The sequence below is a fragment of the Tursiops truncatus genome, chromosome 16, assembly GCF_011762595.2.
Source record: "Tursiops truncatus isolate mTurTru1 chromosome 16, mTurTru1.mat.Y, whole genome shotgun sequence".
Taxonomy (NCBI): domain Eukaryota; kingdom Metazoa; phylum Chordata; class Mammalia; order Artiodactyla; family Delphinidae; genus Tursiops; species Tursiops truncatus.
Window position 1 is genome coordinate 24494479 of NC_047049.1, and position 21613 is coordinate 24516091.

A 21613-nucleotide genomic window follows, 5' to 3' on the forward strand; every position below is an offset into this window, starting at 1 on the left:
AGCAGAATACTAGATAATGTGTGCTCTGTAGTTGCAACTATATTTATATACGACAAAAAAATGCTGGAAGGAAATACAACAAAATGCCTGTAAGTTAAAGAATTGTGGGTGATACTTTTTTCTATTTATCCAAAATGGCTGTTTTTTTATATCTATTTTTTAATTACTTAAAATGTTTGTGTGTAATATGACCAATGCAAGTGTGGATCGGTCTTCCCTCCTGATAAACTCCAGGGAGACTGGGGACACTGGGGGTGTTTAGAAGTCCCTAACCATCGGAGGACAGTGTCAGAGAGGGCAGTCCTGCCCATCCCAGGGGCCCCAGTGCCTGGCAGAGGAATTCTCACTGGAATGGACCACAGGGCTGGTCTCAAATTGCTTATTGCTTTCAAATAAGCAAGATGACCTCTTTGGGCCACTGTTCCATGCCTTGTGAGGAAGGTACTTAATGTACCCAGGCACCTGTCTTTTCTTCAGTTCTTTCTAGAACTCTGCCCCTAGAGGTGTGATAAAACCTTTTCTTCCCCAACCCCATTTCCAGGTCCCATTGGCCCAGCTGGTCTCCCAGGACAGCAAGGTATGTCACACCCTGAAAGAACGCATGACTGTAGGCTGTGGAGAGCTTCCTTCCTGGGGTGGCCCTGCACCCCATCTTTAAGTGAGAGATGTGCATGTTGGGAAGGGAGGTGAGGGGCCACCGGGCTCTTCTCCAAGGCCCCGGCAAGGCCTCCGTAGCCAGAGGAGACACCTCGTCCCACCTTCTTCCATGTTTCTGAGAAGATAGGGGTCCTCCCGAAAGGGAGATTGAGGCTCTTGGGTCAGGATCAAGCTCAGCTATCTTCACAGGCCTCAGGCCTCTGGTGACCAGATCCTGAGAATCGTGTCACTGTCCAGCAACTTATCCAAATATCAAAACACGGACTCCAGGTCCTCCTGGGGTGTGTCTCGCTCCCAGCCAACACTCTGGCCCCGCCCACAGTCAGCTCAGCCCCGCCCACAGTCAGCTCCGCTTGGCCCTGCCCCACCCCGAGCACCTGGGCGGCTCCAGAGAGAAAGCACTGACAGCTGCAGGCGGTGTCCCCCAACTCTGTGTCCTCCCCACAGGCCCGCGAGGGGAGCCAGGACTTCCTGGTGAATCGTTCATGGGCAGCAGCAGCTCCATCTCTGAGGTCCTCTCCGCCCGTGAGTGCCACTGTGTTCTCCGGGACAGGTGACACAGGGGTGGGAGTGGGAGAGGTGGCCATGCACTGGGGCCTGCGGCAGCTGCACCAGTGAGTCATCGTGAGCCCCAGTGTAAGGATGGCCAGGTCCTCTCGCTGAGAAGGAACAGCAGGGGTTTTATCAGCTGTGGAGGATGAGTCACAGGGGATGGCACAGCTGTCAGAGAGGCTCTCCGGATTCCAGGAGGCCTCTGAACCCAGCCCTGTGAGTGTGACTGGAGGAGTCCTGAATCCCCCACACCATGAACAACGACAAGGGTCCCTGGGTTCTCAGCCATAGGCCTGGCCTAGGAGCGCTGACTCCTGGGTCCTCCGGTTCCCAGAGTCCTTTAAAGAACCCAGGCAGAGATGCCGCTGGGCCTCCCACCTGGGCACCTGGCCACCTGAACAGCAAAGACAACGCTAGCCCTGGTCTAACAGTCACCACGTGCCAGGCGCTCTGCCTTGTCGTCCCACCGAGTCTGCACAAGGCCCTTGTGATGTAGGTCTTGGGCCTCTGGTTTACAGTGGAGGAAGCTGAGGCTGAAAGGTCAAGAACTTGCCCACAAGCTGGCAGTGATGAGGCAGGATTTGAACTCAGGCTGTCTGACACCGAAGCCATGCTCTTAATCATCACTGCACACCCCCATCAGCCACCAGGGAGCTCGACTCAGCCCTGCCCTGCCTCTGAGCAAAAGGCATCTCTAGCAGAGGGGGTCTTGGAGGGTCCTGTGCCACGACCCATGACCCATGGCCTGGTGTGTGGGTGTGAGCACAAGCACCGAGGATCCTGGTGAGGGGTGAGGCTGGCGGAGAGCAGCCTCATGACAGCTTTTGCTCATTTCTGGTTTCTCCTTTCCACAGAGGGTCTTGATTTACGAGGTCCCCAAGGCCCACCTGGACCACCTGGGCCACCAGGTGAGCACCTCAGGGATCTTTGGAAGGTGGGGAATCTTGGGGGCAGGGGGCTCAAGGCACTTAGTGAGGAAGCCAAGATCCTGGGTTCAGCATTGCCTCTTCCTCACCCTCTTCTACAGGACCATCCATTCCAGGACCCCCAGGACCCCGAGGCCCAGCAGGTGAGTGCTAAGCAATGGGAGATGAGAGACGATGGGACCCAGAGCCCAGGCTTCTTCTGGGCCGGCTCTTAGGAAAGAGCTTCTCTGTCACTTCTGCTCCTGGGCAGAGTGTTCCTGGCCCACCTCTTGGCATTAATAGGTCTTGGGTGCTCTCTTACCTAGGGGAAGGCTTGCCAGGCCCACCAGGCCCACCAGGATCTCTCCTGACCAGCTCAGGTAATGCTGGGGAGTCAAGTCGCTCCTGTTCTCTACCTCAGCCCCAGCCCATGCCATGGTCATGGGCACACAGCCTTTCTGACCTACTCACCATGCTTTCTCCTTCTGACTTTCCACCGTGAGTGTGTTTGCATAAACTCCATGCTACCTGCTGTGTGGAGAGAAGGTAACTGATGCCAACCCAGCCACCCTGAGAATCCCTGGTTGCCCAGCCTGGGGGAGATCTGCCTTTGGGAAGCTTCTGGGCCAACTGGGGAGACCTAGTTCCTGTCCTCAGGGAGCCCAGCTCTGATAAAGTAGGTAGGACACATGCTCATGAAATGAGATAAATGCTGACAGTATAACATAGAAACATATGGAAATAACTTTAGAACATTCTTTAGCCCAGAACTTGTCTCTAGTAGAAAATTCATCCATCCATCCATCTATTGTCCACACTCAAAACTATTTCCTTCCTCTACAGAGACCTTCTTCTCTGGCCCTCCAGGCCCACCTGGCCCCCCAGGCCCCAAGGGAGAGCAAGGTGAGCACCGTGTCTTAGGGAGCGCAGGAGCCTGTGTGAACCCCAGCTGACCCCAGCTGACCCAGCTGGTGGCCGGGAGAGTTCTGATGAGGCTGGATGAGCGGGCCTTCACCCTCCTGCCCTATCCCATTAGGGGCTCAGCAGCCTGCAGCAGGGCGGGGGGCGGGGGGTCGGAAGCTCTGTCAAGAAGCCTTGTCCTTGTCCTGATGGGAGGAGAGGCACGAGGGGCCCTGGAGCCCCGACTCCTTCCCCACGGGCCCCTTGCAGTCACAGCGTCTGGGTGGGACCTGTCTCATGACTGTCTTCTCCTCCAGGTGCCCCAGGCCCCCGAGGACACCAAGGTAAATAGAACTGGCATCAAACAAACCTGGGGTAGGGGTGGGAGTGGCAAAGGCTGACCTTCCAAGATCCCTGAGCTTCTTGAGTTTGGTCCAGATGAGGGTAGATCAGTGTGTGTCTCTGATGGTTGAGAACTTACATGTGTGCGTGCGTGCGTATGTGTGTGCGTGTGTCTGTCTGTGCGGCAGCTCTAGATACCACCCAAGGGCCGGTGCTGCCCCAGCCATTGAATCTTGGGGAGCCTCGGGAGGGAGGTGGTGTCTTGGGCTGGGGCACGGGGAGAAGGAGGCCGGCACAGCTGACTGTTCCCTCTCTGCTGTGTCCCTCAGGCGAGCGAGGCCTCCCAGGGTTCTCAGCCTCAGGTAAGTGCTGAGCCCCCTGCTGCCGGCTCTGCCGGAGCCTCTCCCCACCTGGCTGACTGCCCTGTGTTGTTGGCCTCCAGGCTCCAGTTCTCTCGGACTCAACCTACAAGGACCGCCAGGCCCACCCGGCCCTCAGGGACCCAAGGGTGACAGAGGTCAGTGAAGGCGGGGAGGAGTGGGAGCAAGGCTGGCTCCCAGAGCCCGAATAGAGGGCAGCGAGTACTTGCTGATGCTACAGACTTGGAAGGAAGAAGAGGCTGAAGAGAGGAGAGCCTGGAGGGAGAAAGGGACGGGGGTGGGGATACAGTCTGCCCAGGGAAGCTGTGACACCATTGCAGAAATGAGACTGAGAAACATGGGACAGTTGTTGAGCCACAGCTGACAGTGTGGTTGAACTTGAGGAACCAGGGGAGGCTTCCTGGAGGAGGTGATGCAAACAGAGCTGCTTGTTTTGGATTCCAGGTGATCCCGGAGTCCCAGGGGCTCCCGGCATTCCCAGTGGGCCCTCTCGAGGTAAGAACCAAAGGTGCCCAAGTTCTTCTCTCCTTCTTCAAGCGAGGCTGATCGTGCCAGTGAGGATGTTAATTAACTAATTCATTCACTCATCCATGATTCAGTGTTGATGAGATACTTTCTCCACGTGCTGGGATCTCTGAACTGCCTTTAAGGAGGTTACAAGTTAGCGGGGGTGGGAGGGAAGGATGCCTGCACGATAAAGATGACTAGCAACGCCGATGATGAATGACGGCGAGAACAGAGCCTGGGAGCTAGGGGTTCAGGGGCGAGGGAGGCCATGTGGGCGGTGAGCAGGTTGCCGAAGAAAAGGGAGGGCTCGGCCTGGGAGAGCTCCTAGGAGCTCTTTGCCACTGTCTTAGTTCTCCTACTGAGAAAGAATCTCCCTCCTCAGACTGTAAAAGCATTGCCTGGGCTCCCTTGTTGGACCCCAGGGTGGAGAGACCAACTCAGAGGCTTTCTCTCCTGCAGGGGGATCGTCATCGAGCACCATGTTCACGCAGGGCCCACCAGGCCCACCAGGGCCCCCCGGGCCTCCAGGCTCCATCAGCAGCTCCGGCCTGGAGATTCAGCAGTACATCTCTGACTACATGCAGAGTGAGTGCCCGGTGCCTGAGTGGGGCAGTGTGTGTGTGTGTGTGTGTCTGTGTGTGTGTGTCCACGTATTGATACATAGACTTGTCCTCACCCCAGCAGAGGCTCGTACACCCACATGCTCATCCACATGCACGCGCACACACACACACACACACACACACACACTTTCATACTGGTGTGCACTCCCCCAACCTCATCCATGTGCTGTGGAGGTGAGGGTGTGATTTCCACACATGTGGGCACCAGAGCTTTGTCAAATGGGTGGCTGACTGGAGTCTTGTTACTCTACAGCCATGGAGATCCACCTGGCCCAGCACAGAGTCTGCCTCAGTTTCTCCATCTATAGCAAGGGGAGTCTAGGCTCCCTGCTGGCCCTGCCTTGGCCCCTGTGTGGGATGGGTGGGTGCACTTCATCAAGTACTTCAGGTCACCTCTGTGGGGAGGACACGCCCTCTTGGGGACAAGCCTGACTTTGCTTTATTTCTTTGTTGGCAGGTGACAGTATCAGGTCTTATCTATCTGGAGTTCAGGGTCCCCCAGGCCCACCTGGTCCCCCCGGGCCTGTCACCACCATCACGGGTGAGACTTTCAACTACTCAGAGCTGGCCAGCCTCGTCGTGAGCTACTTACAGAGTAAGCCTCTCCCCAGCCCCTGTAATGACACCTTCCTCCCAGGGTCCACGGTTATTCCTGGAGTCTCGTCTCTTAATTTGCTGTTTGCTTTGCCCTTTTTCTGAATGTGATGTTCAATGCTGAATTCACGGTAATCAGGCCGCCGAATCTAGCTTCAAAAAAGGTTTGTTCAGATTAAGAAATATAGACATTATAAATAGCCTGCTAACACCCCCATGCATTCATTGCCCCCAAACGGAAACAGCTGGTTGACCGGGTCTGTGATTCTGGAGTAATGAGTGCGTTGCTTCAGTACCAGCTAAGCGGGTAACCGGTTTCCTTCCCCACAGCTTCGGGGTACAGCATCAGCACGTCCTCCACCTCCATCTCCTCTGAAGACATCCTGGCTGTGCTCCAGCGTGAGTCGGCTGTGGTGGGCTAGAGAGTGGGGTGCCTTCCCTCTCTCCTGGCCGCACTTGTCAGGCACACTTGGCGGTCCCTTGGGACAAGGAGCCACTCCCTCCTCGCTCCCAGCAGCCACTCCCTCCTCCCTCCCAGCAGCCAGCTGGAAAGGGGGCATCAGCTCTCCCCTCTAAGGCCAGGCAACCGGGCAGGAGCCCCTTCAGCTTCCGGAAGCTTGTTGATGTCCCCCTGGGGGTCTGAGAACCCCCAGCTCACACGTCACTCGGGCCAGTCTGTGGGGAGGTTAGGCTGGACGTGTGGTCCATACCGGCGCCTCCTCTCCTTTCAGGGGATGACGTGCGTCAATATCTACGGCAGTACCTGATGGGCCCTCGGGGTCCCCCAGGGCCACCAGGAGCCAGTGGAGGTTGGTCCCTCCAGTCTTTGGACTACGCAGAGCTGAGCAGCCGCGTCCTCAGCTACATGTCCAGTGAGTGTCCGCCTCCGTGGTGGGGCAGGCAGCGGGCGGGACACCCCGGAAATGGCCCCCTGGCCCTCTCCCGCCAGGCTGCACCCAACCCAGAGGGAGCGGGGGCGCTTCAGAGCTGTTCAAACCTGTGGCCCCAGAGCAGGTCACGGAGCTGGGCGAGGGAAGCCAGGATGAGTGTCCCGGGCACCGTCCTGCACACGACTCACACGCACACTTCTCTATGCACACACGCACACACCCAGCAGGAGGAGGGCTGTGGGCACTTCTGACCTGCACTCGTCCCCGGCCCTGGGGCCTCTCCTCCGTGGCGCCGTTACCCTCTGCCGGTCTCTTCCCGCTGCCCCTCTCGCCCCTATCCCAGCCTCCGCTTCTGTTCAGGCTGCTTCTGTCTGGCTTCCTCTCTGACACGGTGTTTCCATCTGCCCTTCCCTGTCTGATCTGCATCCATCGCAACTTGGGATTTGTTCCTCAGGCTCCGGAGTCAGCATTGGGCTTCCTGGCCCCCCAGGGCCCCCAGGCTTGCCGGGAACATCCTACGAGGAGCTCCTCTCCTTGCTCCAAGGTACGGCCGAGCAGGGCCATCTGACCGAGTGCTTCGGGGTGGACGGCAGAGCTCCTTGGCCCAGGCTGTGACCGATCCTTGCTCTTCCTTGGTGTCTCAGGGTCTGAATTCAGAGGCATTGTTGGGCCCCCAGGTCCCCCTGGGCCACCAGGGCTCCCAGGCAGCGCGTGGTCCAGCATCAGCATGGAGGACCTCTCATCCTACCTGCAGAGTAAGGAGTGAGGCAGGCGAGGGCTGCAGCCTGACCTTCAGGGCTCCCGCGGGTCTGAGCCAGGGCAGCCATGGAGGGCTCAGCCCAGGCACCAGTCCTCCTAGAGCGGGTACAGGGCCGGGCTCTGGGGCCCTGGAGGGGGACACACTTGATGTTGAGGTGCTTTCAGCCCTGGCAGGGGGAGAAGTGGGGGGACACCATGCGTCCAAGTCACGAGAGAACTCAGGGGCCAGCGGGTGACCAGGTGCCCAGCCGGCAGCCCCAACTCCCAGCGGCAGAAGGGCTGAGGGGAAGGGATATGATTTGGGTTGAATGAGGCCCGGGACTGGGGGTGGAGAGCAGCGGGGAGCAGTCACCCCAGGGGAGGACGGGACACGCGTGTGGGGGCCTCCCTCACCGCCTCCTTCCAGACGGGCCCAGGCTGGGAGTTCCGCGGTCCTGGCAGGGGATCCCTGATCTTTCTTTCTCTTGCCCCCTGCTCAGCTGCTGGCTTGTCATCCATCCCAGGCCCTCCTGGTCCCCCTGGCCCCCCAGGCCCTCGAGGGCCCCCGGGTGTCTCAGGAGCTCTGGTGACATACGCAGCTGAAAACAGCGACAACTTCCGGAGTGAGCTGATCAGCTACCTCACAAGTGCGTGTCCCTGACGTCACTCTCCCTCCTCCATCCCCTCCCAGACCAGGCTTCTCCCTGTGAGAGGGGCAGCCAGCGGGGCTTGAAGGGAACTGGAGGCCAAACACATAAGCCGCCCTGGTCGGTCGAGGAAGCCCGGCTTCCTCCCAGCCCACATGCTCCCGCTCGGTGCGAGTTCACATCCTGCTCAGGCGTGCTGAGGCCCTGGGAGAGACACCCCCAAGTCCCACTGCTCTGTCTCCCCCAGACCTGGCTCCCACTAATGCCGCTTCTTCCCCACAGGCCCTGACGTGCGCGGCTTCATCGTCGGCCCGCCGGGTCCTCCCGGGCCCCAGGGTCCCCCCGGGGACAGCCGCCTGGTGTCCACGGACAGCTCCTACAGCCGGGGCGGCAGCTCCTCTTCTCTCGGTCGGGCCTCTTCCCACAGCTCCTCCACGGGCATAGGAGGAGCCAGCGGAGGCTCCCTGGGCGAAGGGGGAGCCTTTGGCCTGGACACAGGCCGGGGCCGAGGCTATGGGGCAGCGGCAGAAGGCGGCATGTATGGCGGTGACGGTGGTTTCGGGGCCAGCTTTGCTGGAGGTCTGGATTACAACGAGCTGGCCGTTCGGGTGTCTGACAGCTTGCAGCGTAAGTGGGGACACGTAGGCTTCAGCACTGCGGGGTTACGGGAGCATGTGAGCATCTCCACATCCAGGAGGACAGCAGTTCTGGAATCAGACGGGCAGGGACTGAAGACAAGCTTAGTTCAAGGGGCCCAGTCGGGACTGGAACCTATGCTGCAGGGAACAGAGATGCTGGGGTCTTTGTCCTTTGTTTTCCCAGAAGAGTCTATATGACTATGAAGGTTTTCTGGTGGGGCTGAGGGAAGGCTGTTGACTAAGCCTTTCCCGGGCGGCTCACCAGCACAGCTATGCAGTAAAAGGCCTGTGAAACAAGCCCACGGAGGCGAGACGTGCCTGTCAACAGGGGAGACTAAGGAGGCTCCTCCCTCGCTGCCGCACAGAAGAGTTTGGGATGGGAGCCAGTCAGAGGGCACCGCGCTCCCACCGTGAGGAGGGTGCCAGGTGACCCCTGCTGCCTGTGCCCACCACTCTGGTTTTTACAGGTCAGGGCCTGCTCCAAGGGATGGCCTACACTGTGCGGGGCCCACCAGGCCGGCCTGGGCCCCAGGGGCCCCCTGGCATCAGCAAGGTCTTCTCTGCCTACAGCAACGTGACCGAGGACCTCATGGACTTCTTCAGAAGTAAGGGCACGCCCCGATTACTTTCCCAACACTTCACTTGCCGTGTAGTCTGTTCCACAGAAACCAGTCTCCCCAGAAACCTTGTTAACACTTGAGATGCTGAAAATCGGATAAATTCTGAACCGTTTTCTTCTTACAAGTCCAAACTCTACCACCACCTGCCTGTGTCAGTCTGAACGAATCACTTTACCTCCCAAGCCCCAGGACGAGCTCTCGTCTAAGGCCAGCTTTTCCCCCTTGCAGCGTATGGAGCCATCCCAGGACCCCCTGGGCAGAAGGGAGAGATGGGCATCCCTGGCCCCAAAGGTAAGTGGTGGCAGGAAACAGCCACCAGGATCCCGTGTTAACGACTGCCTCTTGTGGGAAGCAGCTCCCTTGCCAGCGCCGTGCTGGGAACATGTGCGGCTCCTTCAGGCCCTGCACTGTGCCTCGCTTAGCCGTGCCCCCTTCTGTCCTCCTAGGTGAGAGGGGCCCTGCTGGGCCACCAGGTCAGCCTGGGCCACCCGGCCCTCGAGGACACAAGGGAGAAAGAGGAGACAAAGGTAAGCCTCACTTGCCACAGTTCCTGGAGTGCTGGGAAGCAGGCCACGTGTTCCAGAGCAAGCCTGAAAATTTTAGGCAAATGCCAGCTACGAAAGGCAGGTACTGGCAACAGCATACTTTGTGTAACTATCAAATGAACAGCCAGGGAGAAAGGAAGAAGAATGTCAATGCAGGGAGGAAAAGGAGAACCAGGCTGGTAATGAAATAGGGTAATCAATTTCAATCAGTTGACAGTCTTACAGAAGAGTTCATCTTTCAAGCCGGTTTTGTAGTAGTCACAGTTACTGTAATTACCCAAGCGGAAGTCCCCACAGACCACAGGACATTTTCTAACTTCCCATTCATCTTCCAACTTCTAGGTGACCAAGTCTATGCTGGCCGGAGAAGGAGAAGCATCGCCGTCAAGCCATGAGCGACCCTTGGCGTAACAGCCGCCTGGACCAGTTCTCGCAGTGGCTTATGGCGCTTATGTCAAGACCTCTCCAGAGGGTAAAAGCTGGAATCTCACTGTCCTACTGAGGCAGCACAGCAACTAGAACCCTTATCTTAGTCTGGAGCAAAATATATGTATGTAGAATTCAGTCCAAGGTACACAGTCTGAAACAGCTTCACGGGGTAGACCCAACAGTGGCCGCATGCAGTGTGGGAGGATGAAGCTGGCCTCCCTGCTGTCCAGGCCTGAGCTCCTCGGCTTCTTTAACACTGAGTTCAAGCCCCAGCCTAGGAAAGCCAGGTACATAAAAGTTGTTTCAGGAGCCCTTGAGCTTCACCTTAAAAATGAGCCCAGGAAATGGAAGATGGGATGGGGGGGGGGGGTGCCTTCCTGGGAGCCACGTGATGGGACTGTTCTGGTCAACGCTGCAAGGCTGTGCTCTCACCTCCTCTCTCCTCTCTTCACTCTGCATTCTCTAGTCATAGACAAAACTCTCAGCTGAAAAAACTTAAGAAATCCACTTCCCGTGAGGTGGTGACAGGGTTTCTACTAGTATTTCTATGTATCACATTCCCACTTAGGAAGTTTGACTGCAGCTATGATCTGTCTCCATAGGTCCACGCTAGAGTTGATAGTATGTTACACTGAACTAGGTTGCAGCCAATAGGAAGAGAAAGGCAGGGGGCAAGGAGGAAAGAAGGGGAGGGGAGGGGAGGGAGAGCAGACTGCCTGACACCGGAAGCCGGCACCCCTGCTCTGCACTTAGGAAATGCATGGGGGACTGGGCGCAGTTGGTTTTATTGCACTTTTCAATGTCTACAAATATTCACGTGGTCTATTAGATGAGTCATTTCAATTGCAAAATTTCCAATTAAAGGGTTTTTTCTTTTTTAATATGCTTAATGTGATCCATCTAACCAAAAAAAAAAAAAAAAAAAAAGAAGGGAGGGGAGGAGGGAAGAAGGAAGGAAGAAAGGAAAGGAGGAAAAGAAAGAGGGAAAGGAAGAAAACATTTTCGGTTAATTTTGACATTTTACTGTCTAATGAAAACTTATGTATAATGAATGAACGCATCGTGCCTTTCTCATATGTTAGTTTTACCTAAAGGCTGACTCAATTTGTTTTTGTAATAGTAGCTTTAGAAGCTCAAGTATTATATCCCCTTTAATGATTCTTACCTTGATTAACCAGACTTTTGAGTTTTGTCCTAGTTATGAGATCTGCCTATCCAAGCTATCCCAAAGTCTTCATAGAATCGTATGCCCAAGAGAAATACGGTAAAAGCCCAAACTCGCTAGCTTCTCTGGACAGAACCCAGATATGAGATATGTCCTCAGCTGGATGGCGGTGGATCTTAGCCTCTTTTGTTTCATTAAAAAACAAAAAGTCAAGCATGAGCTCCACAGTATGCAATGCTCCTGGATTAGAAAATGACATGCTGTGCCTCCCTCCATCCAAACTGACCACGTGCCAAATGGTCAGCCTAGTATGTCTACTGAATCTTGCGTGAATGATGAAAAGAGGTTGTTTTTAGCAGAAGTGACGTCACAGTTTGTGAAATGTTTAGTGAGAAAAATAATCCATTCCAAGGGGAAAAAAGGACATAAAAAAAGGTATATATACAGATGTCGATGGAAATATTTTAAGTACCACCCAAAGGCGGGGTTTGGGCAATGAAAGACCAGTTACCAGTCCCAAGTTACCAGTAAAAAGGACCCTCTTGTGTGTGATGACTACAGATGGTCTGGAATGCTAGTAAGTCTGAAGGGTCAGAAGATCTGGAGGACTGCGAGTTTTAAAATATAATTAGGATTTTAAAAAATGCTACAAAATGTTCTCACACAGGACAATCTAGTTTCAAATAGTCCCAATAAAAGACTGCTTCCCAAAGTAGAGTAAGAAATAGCTTTATTTTTCATTTGCCAACCCCATGATTGAAAAGACATGTTGCTCCCAAATAGACAAGAGGCATTTTCTGAAACAAAATTCTTTCTGAAAATTTCGCTTGTGAAGTTATTACACTGCAAATCAGAGAAGGATTACAAAAAGCTACAGCCAACATTTAAAACTGGTATCACATTCTACCCCAAGCTTGGTAACAGAAGTTTTAAAGCTGTATCAAAACCATGTCAGCCACAGGATAGCAACAGTAGTGGCATTAACTGTTGTGCCTTCAACTTAAGAAAAGCATTTAAAATATCCCATTTCCTATAAAAGATCATTTCCCAGGAAAGAACTGATTTATTCAACCAGAAGCCTATTAGAACTGGAACTACAGAGCTCGCCGCCTCCGCCTCACAGCTCTACATTTCCCTGTAATCAGCAATATCTCTAGCTAATCATTTGACAGAATTTGGCTTCTCAGAAGAGTCTTTGTCATTTAAGCACAGTGTGGAATGGGGAAAAAAGTGTGTAGTTACAAGGGAACTAGGAGACTACAAAAGACAATATCACTTCTGAAACTCACTGATGCTCAAGAAATCAGAGACCCTCCATCACAGTGGGTCTCATATGCCTGAGAGCTTTGTGCTTGAGGAAACACTACTTAGAGGTAGCTCTGGTTCTGGTTTATATTTAATTACAATTTGCTGTATCCTGTCACAGGAAAGTTTCAACATTTTCAGCAAGGTATAAGCACTCCAAATTTCCTCCTTACCCACCCTATAGCTTCCCCATAGAAAACGGTAAGAAAAAGCTTAACTGTGAGTCCACATAGTATGGCGGCTAATTCAGCAATTCACACCCGACCATGGATTGACAGGACTAGGAAAGGCAACCTGGTGCAACGAGCTCCATGAGCTAGACCTGCAGAAGCGTGGTGGCCTGGCGTGTCCGCAGCACGCAGGGAGAGGAGGGGAGGCTGTAACTAGGGGGCACACATGGAGGGCTTCTTCGATGCATTTCATAGCACATTCTGCCACAGCAACAAAACCACCAACTCAGGAATGCCTTTGACTGCACTCTCTGATTTCAAAGATGTCTGTGTCCCTCCCCAACCCCCCACCTACACTTCATGCAAGAGAGAAGGCTCACACTTCTGTACGTGAATACAGGGCCTACAGCAAGAAGTGGGCAGGGATGGGTACAAACAGCATGGTCTATACAACAAAATACCTTTTGAAAAGATTTATGTAACTTTAAGTATTAAAATGAAGGTTTTTACCTCTACATGAATATCATTCTGTAGTCCTGCTCCTACATGCACATGGTCTGGTCACTTTTGAAAGAGAACTCGAGCGTGAACAAGGAATCCAAAGGGCAGTTTTACGGGAGATGCAAGAGGTGCTAACAAACTTACCAGCGTGTCAATCGTTCTACTCTGAGCCTCTTTATTCAATACTCTGTCAACTTGAAAGGAAGAAAAAGAACCAAATATTCAGACCAAATTAATTATGTGCCATAAACTATTCAGCACACAGGATATCCTTTAAACGATACTGAAAAAATGTCCACTGCCTGAAGTATTAATTTTTAAAAAGCCAATAAACTGAAAATTTCAAAGGAGAAAGTGGTATGAGAACCTTCTTCCTCTCTCCCTCTTCAAATAAATCATTAAATACACTGGGTAACATTATACTGTCATTTCTATCATAACAATATAAACAATTTCCATCATCACCCTGAACATTACTTTATAAAGATATATATTTTAAAAGTCTTTCAAAACATTTTTCAACCCAGCATTTGAGAATAAAGCATTAAAAGAGTTTCGTATACAGTAACACATTCATGTGATAAGTGTATGAATTTACAACCATACATAATATATATATATGTATATATATTTATATAAAAAACAAACTTGGCCAGAAGTTAAGGCTACCTACAAAGTTGTCCAAGTAAATTATGCTTGTCAAAACAATTACAAAATTAAAATCACATGCATTTTTAAATCATCTAAACCACTGAAAAAATAAGGTTCAGCATTCAAAGTTTTCAAATTAACTGCAAGAAAGTGCTACAGATATTTACATTTTCTTAACATGAATCAGTGTTCCCACAAAGTTGCATTTGCATTTTTCACGAGCCTCAAATGTAATATAACTAAAAACTGAAATGTCTACAATTTGGTACCTGGCACTCATGACAGAACAGGCGCACGTGGCAGGCAGCAAGCTTCGTCTACAAATGGACTGTCTCACACCCGAAATACGGTTTATAATACTGTTTCGAGCTGACACGTGCTTGAAATTCTAACCCTCAAAAGGGACTAGAGTGAACATTTCATTAATAATTACACGTATCAGCACCCTCATGATAAAGGTTTCAGGCTTTTCCCACTCAAATCAAAGTAAATAATTTAAACATGGAACAAAACAAAACCAAAATATAAATGACTTGATCTCAAAACAACGAAAAGTCATTTCTGATATTTGCCTAAATATTTTAAATTCTTAAAAACTATTCTGAACAAATGCCTCTTTTAAGATTAATTTCATAAAAATATATTCATAAATATAACTCAGAGCCTGCCAGCCTCCAACAGTTTTAAACAGAATTTGCTAAGATGGGAGAATTCATTTAACCAGCTCATGTATTATTTTAGGAAATAAGCTGAGATAGCTATATCTGTATTTTTTTTAATTTGGTGAGTTTTACATTTCCAATTTGGACATCTAAAAGCTACCGTTTATTTTTTTCATCTTTCCAACTTTGTACAACATATACTTTAGGATGAAAATTTCTATCAATTGGTAATAGGAGCAAGATTTAAAAAACAATAATGCTTAATGCTAAGGGTGTTTTGTCCCTGTTGAATCAAAAAAGGAAATGCAATTTTAGACTCAACTGAAATTTAGTGTTTTAGGCACTATTTTAATAAAACTAGCACCCTTAATTATTAGCTCATGTCTAAACAGGTAAGTATTTTAGACAAATTATTGAAATAATTTTTCTCTTTTAAAAGAGTTTGATGCTAACATTTAAAGGTAACAGATTTATTTACTGAATCAATATCATATTTTGAGCAACTCATAGTTTTTTCATGAGAGCTGATTCACCAAAAAATTAATCCAACTCTCTACAGCAGTTTCAACTATAGATTTTAGGCATCATTGAGAAGTTAAGTCAGGAAAAAAGATATTTAGTAATACTTAAGTGACGTAACAGGGTTTTTTTAAATAACTTTAAACATTATCTCTCTACCAGTTTTTCAGGTAACAGTATCTAAACAACACAATTTTTAAGATTATATACAAAAATCACCTTAGGGAATTACTGCAAGATGCTACTTTGCCAGCATGGCCCAGCATCTGTCTTAGTGCCTTTCCCTTTATCTTTGCTAAACAAAACAAACAAAAAAACATCTGGAAGGTGAGGCAGGTGATTGTCTTCGTGAGCTCTCTGATACAGACTATGGCAGAAGATGAAGAGAACAGAATGACATACTTAAGAAGACAAACCCAATCACAGAATGCTTCCCATTGTTACGATCCAGTGGAATGCAAGCTAGGAATAGGATAGAATTTGGAAATCCGGCTCTGTGTTGATGGGTTAAGGCATTCAGACTCCCCGGTCATTTTAAAGAACACTTCCTGTTCCTGTAGTTTCCTAGCAAACTCCTCTTCCAGTGTCTTAAAAAGGAAGGGAAAAAGAAATTATGCACTGGTATTAAAAACAGAATTTACTCTGACAGCCCAGATAAAATTATTTGCCCCAAAGACTTTGTTATCCCAAGGGAGAAGAGACTGCTCAACAGCTAGGACCACAGGCTGTACAGCCAGCCCAGGGTTCAAGTCCTGGCTCAGCCACATGAATGGATAACTTGGGGGTAATTACTTAACTTCTCTATATTACAGAATCATTTCATTCTTCTGCTATGAAACAGCGATAATACCATCTACTTCGACTGGGTTGCCATGAGAGGATTAAATGTGGTAATAAAGTACTGAGCACACACTAGGTACTCAACAGACGGCACCTATTATTAACTATTGATATTAACCGTCTCTTCCACATGGAACTTACCATTTTCTATTTTTTTATTTTGATTACTGACGTGCATGTCTTTTCTTTCACACTGAACTATAAACTGTTTGAAGGTAACACCTAAACCAGATTCATCTTTACAACCCCACAATATGGAACAAATATAGTAAGTGCTTGATAAATATCTGAGGTATCAATTACTTTGTGGACAAGTGACTCAGGAGAAGTACTGCTGTAAAAATACAAAGTACAGGAAAAGATGGAAGTATAGGAAGGTTTCTCAGAAGAGGAACACCATGAGCTTAGTTTCAAAGGAAAGATAAGAATTTGACAGACAGGATGGGGAAGACACGCCAGACAAAGTGAGCCGAACAATGCACAGAGGCAGGGAACTGTGGAGTTGCTGTGAGTAACGGTGACTATACCCAGCACTGGAACATGAACCGGGAACAAAGTGGCTGGTGGGAGACGAAGCTGGAAGGGCTGATATGGGCAAAGTGTGGCACTATGAAGGCTTCAAAGTCAAAGTGAGGCGTTTACATTCTACTCTGTTGGAACTGAAGATTTATCAACACCACTATGACAGTAACAGAGATGCTCTTGAGGATAAACACTCTGGTGATGGCAGGCAAGTAGGAGGAAAGGGAACAAGAGACCAGAAGGACCATTAGGACATTACTGAACAATTTTAAGCCAATAGTAGGAAGACAGTAAAGGGAAAGAGAAATATTATGAAATAAGAGTCAAAATTATTTGTCATCTGATTGAATGTGGGGTGTGATGGAAATGAAAGGTAATTCAGGTTTCTAGCCTAGATGTCAGTTAAGAGAACAGAAATGTTAGCAAGAACACCTGACGGTGGGTAGGACTGGAGAGGGGGGGAAAGATGAGATGGAGATGAAAGAAAAAAGATTTTGAGTTTAGTTTTATCTCCACTGAGTTTACAATCTTTAGTCAACGTTCAACAACATTCAACAGGTATGTACTGATCATTTACAATGTGCAGGAATTGTTCCAGAAGCTGGGTATATATCAGTGAACAACGAGATAATGTCCCCGCTTTCAAGGAGCTTACATTCTGGTGGGAGAAGACACACAATAAAGAAATGTGTCTGGTGGTGATGAATATTATGGAGAAAAACAAAGAAAGGTTGAGGGGATAGAGAGTGTTCGAGGTAGGCATTGAAGCTATATTTTATATACAGTCATCAAAAAAAGAAACCTTTGATGAGATGACAATGGGACAGAATGAATGAAATGAGGAGGAATGGAACATCCACATGGAAAATGAGAGCTGAGAGCACGAACCAATAATAAAAACAATAAAATAATAACCATAACAACCATTCACTGGATCCTGACCACATCTCAAGTACTGGGACAAGTACTGTACATGCATCACTTCCGTTAACTGTCTTAACAACCCCAATTAGGGAGGTAGTAACATCCTCATTTTACAAATGAGGAAAACTGGGCTCAGAAGTGTTAAGAGACAAAATTAATCAGTGTCAGCACTGAGATCTGAACCCAGACCTGTATGACTTTATAATTCATGTTCTATACAAGTTTTGGAATTGTCCTTAAACATGCAGCTGAAGCCATGACAATCTACAAGATCATCAAGATAAAGAGCAGAGGTAAGAGTGTAAAACTGGAAAATGTCTACATTTCCGGTGACTAGATGACAAAGAGCACAGAGAAAGAAGAGAGTATGTCACAAAAGTCAGGTGAGAAGAAAATTTTAAGAAGATTTTTAAGAAGAACAGCTGGATAATGCCACTGGTGACCACTGTCAACCAATTCAACTGGGGAGGAATTTGAGGCGAAAGCTAGACTGCAAAGGGTGAAAGGAGGAACTGGAGAAGGGACTTCTCACTTTCACCCCTCTGTGTACCCTTTGAATGCAGAAACACATGAATGAACTACCTATTCAAAAATGGAACAAAAAACAAAATTCAAGTTAAAAAGCCACACTATTAGCACATGGTAGGTGCTAAATACATATTTCTTTGATTAACCCATTGGGTGAATGGAAGAAAGGAATCGTTGAAATGTATAGCAGGCAGGAAGCCCAAGAGAAAATAAAGGTTTAAGTTTGACAGTTGGCAAAGACAGAGAATCATACAGTAATAGCAAAGACAGAGCTGAAATGGTTGACCAGTTGGACCAGGCTAGCAGGGAGTCAAGTGCAAACAAAGAAGATAGCTGGCTGGCTGGCTGGCTGGCTGGCGCGGTGTAGGAAGCCATCTCTATTTTACTAAATTGTCAATTAACACAGCACACAAGGGCCGTGTAATCTGGCTCCAGTCGACCCATCCAGACAAAGCTGTCATCCCTTCCCTCTCTCCCTCCCTAATGCCTACACACAGGCACACACTCCCTCTAATGCTACAATGATAGGGAGCTACTTATGATTCCTATACACATTATTTTCACTCATTCTCTTTTCTGTACTTAAATTGCCCCCATTCCACTCCAATCTGTCTGTCCTCCTAGCAAGCTCTTACTCATCTAACAAGCCTCACTTGGCTTACAAGGCATCTCCTCTCTGACCCTTCCTGACTTCCCTGAGCGACTTATGCACTCCTCCTCCTTTGCTGGCACACTGTGCTCCTCTGCTCTGTATCTTGTGCTTACCTCCTTCAGACAAATGCTGCTACTGATCTGCAACGGCTTGTCAACTAGATTCTGAACCTTTCGGGGACAGGGACTTTGACTCTTCATCTCTGTGTCTCCTGTCCCTGACACTGTTCCTGACACATATTAGGTAAAGAGCCAATAGCTGGGAGGATGGAGGGATGGATGAATGCAACCATATTTTAATTAAAGCTTTTAAAATTACCTTTTTCCTAGGTCTCAATTTCTCTCTCCATTCCTTTAATTCTTGGCTGTGTTCCTCATCTAACTCCTTTAGTTTCTGAGTCTCATGCTCAACCAAGAGGTGGCATTTTTCATTCTGAAAATAAAGTTTGGATTTAAAAAATTTCAGATCAAGTTAGCAATTTTTCACAAATACAATTATCTTCCAAAATAATAAAGTATTCATTAAACATAAGGCTATTACTGAGGTTGAAATTCTCCTCTAACAACCGAAGGCCAAGAATTATGAAAAGAGTCATAACTTCATTTTTGCAAGTTTAGAGCCTAGATCTGTTATCCATATGAAAAGAACTTGAATAGAAAGAAGTAGTTTGATCCTGATTTTCCTTCTAAGAAGGTTTACTCACAAAACTGACACTTCAGAGGGCAACTTGCAAGCATTTTATCCAATGGTACCAGAACATGGGGTTAGAAACTATTCCACTCTAGTAAATTAAGCACATATGTAGCATATCCACAATGTATACACTACTCTGAAACTGTAACATTTTAGAAATTATATTACATTACAATACATTATATTATATTATATTATATTATATTAGAGAGCTGCATACTCCAGGTAAGGTTCAAAAACAGTCCTCTCTAAAGTAATGTTTAAATTCCTTAGGAAAAGAATTCTCATATACTTATCACCTTTTTCAAAAACCTTGAAGAAAATGAACTATTTCTCCTTAAATAAAAAGAAATTTTAAATTCAGAATGATAAAAAAAATGCCTACATCATTTTTAAAACTTTGTTCATCTTCTTTGCAAAATACACTAAAAATTCTCAATAGTACTTTTGAAAGATGTAACTACTTCTTCTTTTTTTTTTTTTACCGGCCTCTCCCGTTGCGGAGCACAGGCTCCGGACGCGCAGGCTCAGCGGCCATGGCTCACGGGCCCAGCCACTCCGCGGCATGTGGGATCTTCCCGGACCGGGGCACGAACCCGCGTCCCCTGCATCGGCAGGCGGACTCTCAACCACTGCGCCACCAGGGAAGCCCGAAAGATGCAACTTCTTATATCATAAATTAGCTTCATGTTTATACTAATCACGGCTGTGTAAGGTCTAAACAAGTGCCTGCGATACTAAACTGATCTTCCTTTGGGTCTACAGAGGAAAGAAAACCTTTAAATCCCAGCATCTTCACAAGCAATGTGCAGCTTCCTCTGAGTAGCTATTACTTCCTCAAAACCAGCCACCTGTACTGTGCACCTAGTACCATCTTTGCATTCATGCTTCTGCAGCTAACCTGCAGCTGATGCAGTTCTCGGACATTGGCTTCACACTGCAACTGAAGATCCCGCATTTGATTTTCATGTTTTTGATGTTGAGCCATTCTCTCATTTTTCTGCCTCTTTTCTTCTTGAGAAGCAAACTATAAGTAAGAAAAACAAAAGATAAATATGGTTAACAAGTAATGTAATTTCTGTATCTTCCAAAGGTGTAATTAGGGAATGTAACAAAGCTTAAAGTAGAGTAAACTAAAGCTTCAAGTAGTAATATGCTGGGACTCAAAGCTGGAGTCTACGTCATGGCTTTGGTGGAGTGTAGGGAGGTGGAGAGAGACTTCTGATTAAAACCTTCTTCCTCCTACCTGCTTAGTGACCTCAGTTAATTTGCGTGTGGGATCTGTGACTGTAGAAGTATAGTGAGACCACACGTTTGACTGAAAAGCTGGCCAAGTCATCTTATTCCCAGAGCTGGTCTTAGGACCAGCCTAGCCCTGGATCTGGTGTGGGGCGTGGAAGAGAACAGCTCTCCGTTGCCAGCACCCGGGGGAGATTGAGTTGGTATATGCCATATGTGTACAGAGCCATGGTGAACATCAGCGAGCCCAAGGTAGCTCCAAATGTTTACAGCACAATTACGTGGTACTCCTAAAGGCCACTCAAAACGTTTAAACTTAAAGAGAGTAATTTTCTTATTTACTTGTTTAATTTTTTCACGATCCTGATCTGGTGTTGCTGTTGGGTTAATTCTCAAACTCTTCTTAAACATGGCCATGCGAGTCTTGGCTTCACTGCGCTGAATCTTAGGCAGTCTTGCTCTTTCTTGAGTCTGTCTGTTTTTCAACTCCTCAATAAGTCGTTGATTGTAACGCTGCATTTGTTCTGTTTCCTAAGAAAGTTTCAGAGTCCAGTGATGTAGATATAATACTCAGTACCCACATGTATGCTCAAACATGTCATTTTGCTGTTGCTTCCCCAAATTACTCTCTCCCTTGTTGCATACCAACCAGCAAAATACTAGGCAAAAAATAATTTATAAGAAAAATAAGCTATTAGTAATAAGAGATTCATATTGACTCTCGTATACTAAGTATAGGGAGTCCACATTTTTAAGATACCTGAACCATAAATGGAGCCAAAATAGCTAACTCTGAGAGACAAGATGAAGATTATAATGTATAAGAGGTCTTTAAGCATTGTAATTAGTTACCTTCCTTGGAATTTGTAGAAAAGAGTTTGCAATCGTGACCAACATACAACTAATTACTCCAGATTTCAAAGAAATTTTAGGATAAAAGAAAGGAAACCTGAACTTTATTCTGTAAAAAATATAAGTTTCAAAAATAAATAGCTCTGCACACTTTAAAATGAACAAAAAAGTGAACAAATTTTCCTTTCATTAACCTTCTCATGGCGCTTAAGTAGCTGATGTCTTTGCATAAAATACTGATCTTTAAGTTGCTGTTTGAGCAGCTGGTGTTTTTCTTGTAAGTGTCGTTCTTCAAGCTCCCAAATTGCAGCTTCTCTAGCTAGAAGAAGAAAGCAATTTCAAAATGTAACTTTGCTCTTTTTACTAATGTACTTTGGTCTTCATTTTAATATTTACATACAAGTGTTCTAATACACTAATTAA

At 48.0% G+C, this 21613-nt stretch overlaps 2 protein-coding genes across 3 annotated transcripts in view; one reads left to right on the forward strand and one right to left on the reverse strand.

Moving 5' to 3' along the window:
- Positions 1–10848, forward strand: part of COL17A1 (collagen type XVII alpha 1 chain) — a 51404-nt gene extending 40556 nt beyond the window's left edge. Inside the window, exons 36-57 of the mRNA XM_033842488.2 lie at positions 542–577; positions 1105–1182; positions 2064–2117; positions 2237–2278; positions 2441–2494; positions 2958–3017; positions 3332–3358; positions 3686–3718; positions 3799–3873; positions 4181–4231; positions 4703–4828; positions 5324–5461; positions 5791–5859; positions 6192–6332; positions 6805–6894; positions 6995–7105; positions 7589–7735; positions 8018–8362; positions 8841–8978; positions 9222–9284; positions 9440–9520; positions 9881–10848. Of these exons, the coding sequence (XP_033698379.1) occupies positions 542–577; positions 1105–1182; positions 2064–2117; positions 2237–2278; positions 2441–2494; positions 2958–3017; positions 3332–3358; positions 3686–3718; positions 3799–3873; positions 4181–4231; positions 4703–4828; positions 5324–5461; positions 5791–5859; positions 6192–6332; positions 6805–6894; positions 6995–7105; positions 7589–7735; positions 8018–8362; positions 8841–8978; positions 9222–9284; positions 9440–9520; positions 9881–9933 (2012 nt within the window). The 3' untranslated portion in view covers positions 9934–10848. The remainder of the gene's footprint in view (positions 1–541; positions 578–1104; positions 1183–2063; positions 2118–2236; positions 2279–2440; positions 2495–2957; positions 3018–3331; positions 3359–3685; positions 3719–3798; positions 3874–4180; positions 4232–4702; positions 4829–5323; positions 5462–5790; positions 5860–6191; positions 6333–6804; positions 6895–6994; positions 7106–7588; positions 7736–8017; positions 8363–8840; positions 8979–9221; positions 9285–9439; positions 9521–9880) is intronic.
- Positions 10849–11845: 997 nt separating this feature from the next.
- The window catches only part of SLK (STE20 like kinase), a 56984-nt gene continuing 47216 nt past the window's right edge, over positions 11846–21613 (reverse strand). For both annotated transcript variants that reach the window (XM_019939941.3, XM_004325074.4), the window contains 5 exons: positions 21385–21509; positions 20681–20869; positions 20001–20126; positions 18725–18838; positions 11846–15527 (listed from right to left, as the gene is read on the reverse strand). In XM_019939941.3, the coding sequence (XP_019795500.2) occupies positions 15381–15527; positions 18725–18838; positions 20001–20126; positions 20681–20869; positions 21385–21509 (701 nt within the window). In that variant the 3' untranslated portion in view covers positions 11846–15380. The remainder of the gene's footprint in view (positions 15528–18724; positions 18839–20000; positions 20127–20680; positions 20870–21384; positions 21510–21613) is intronic.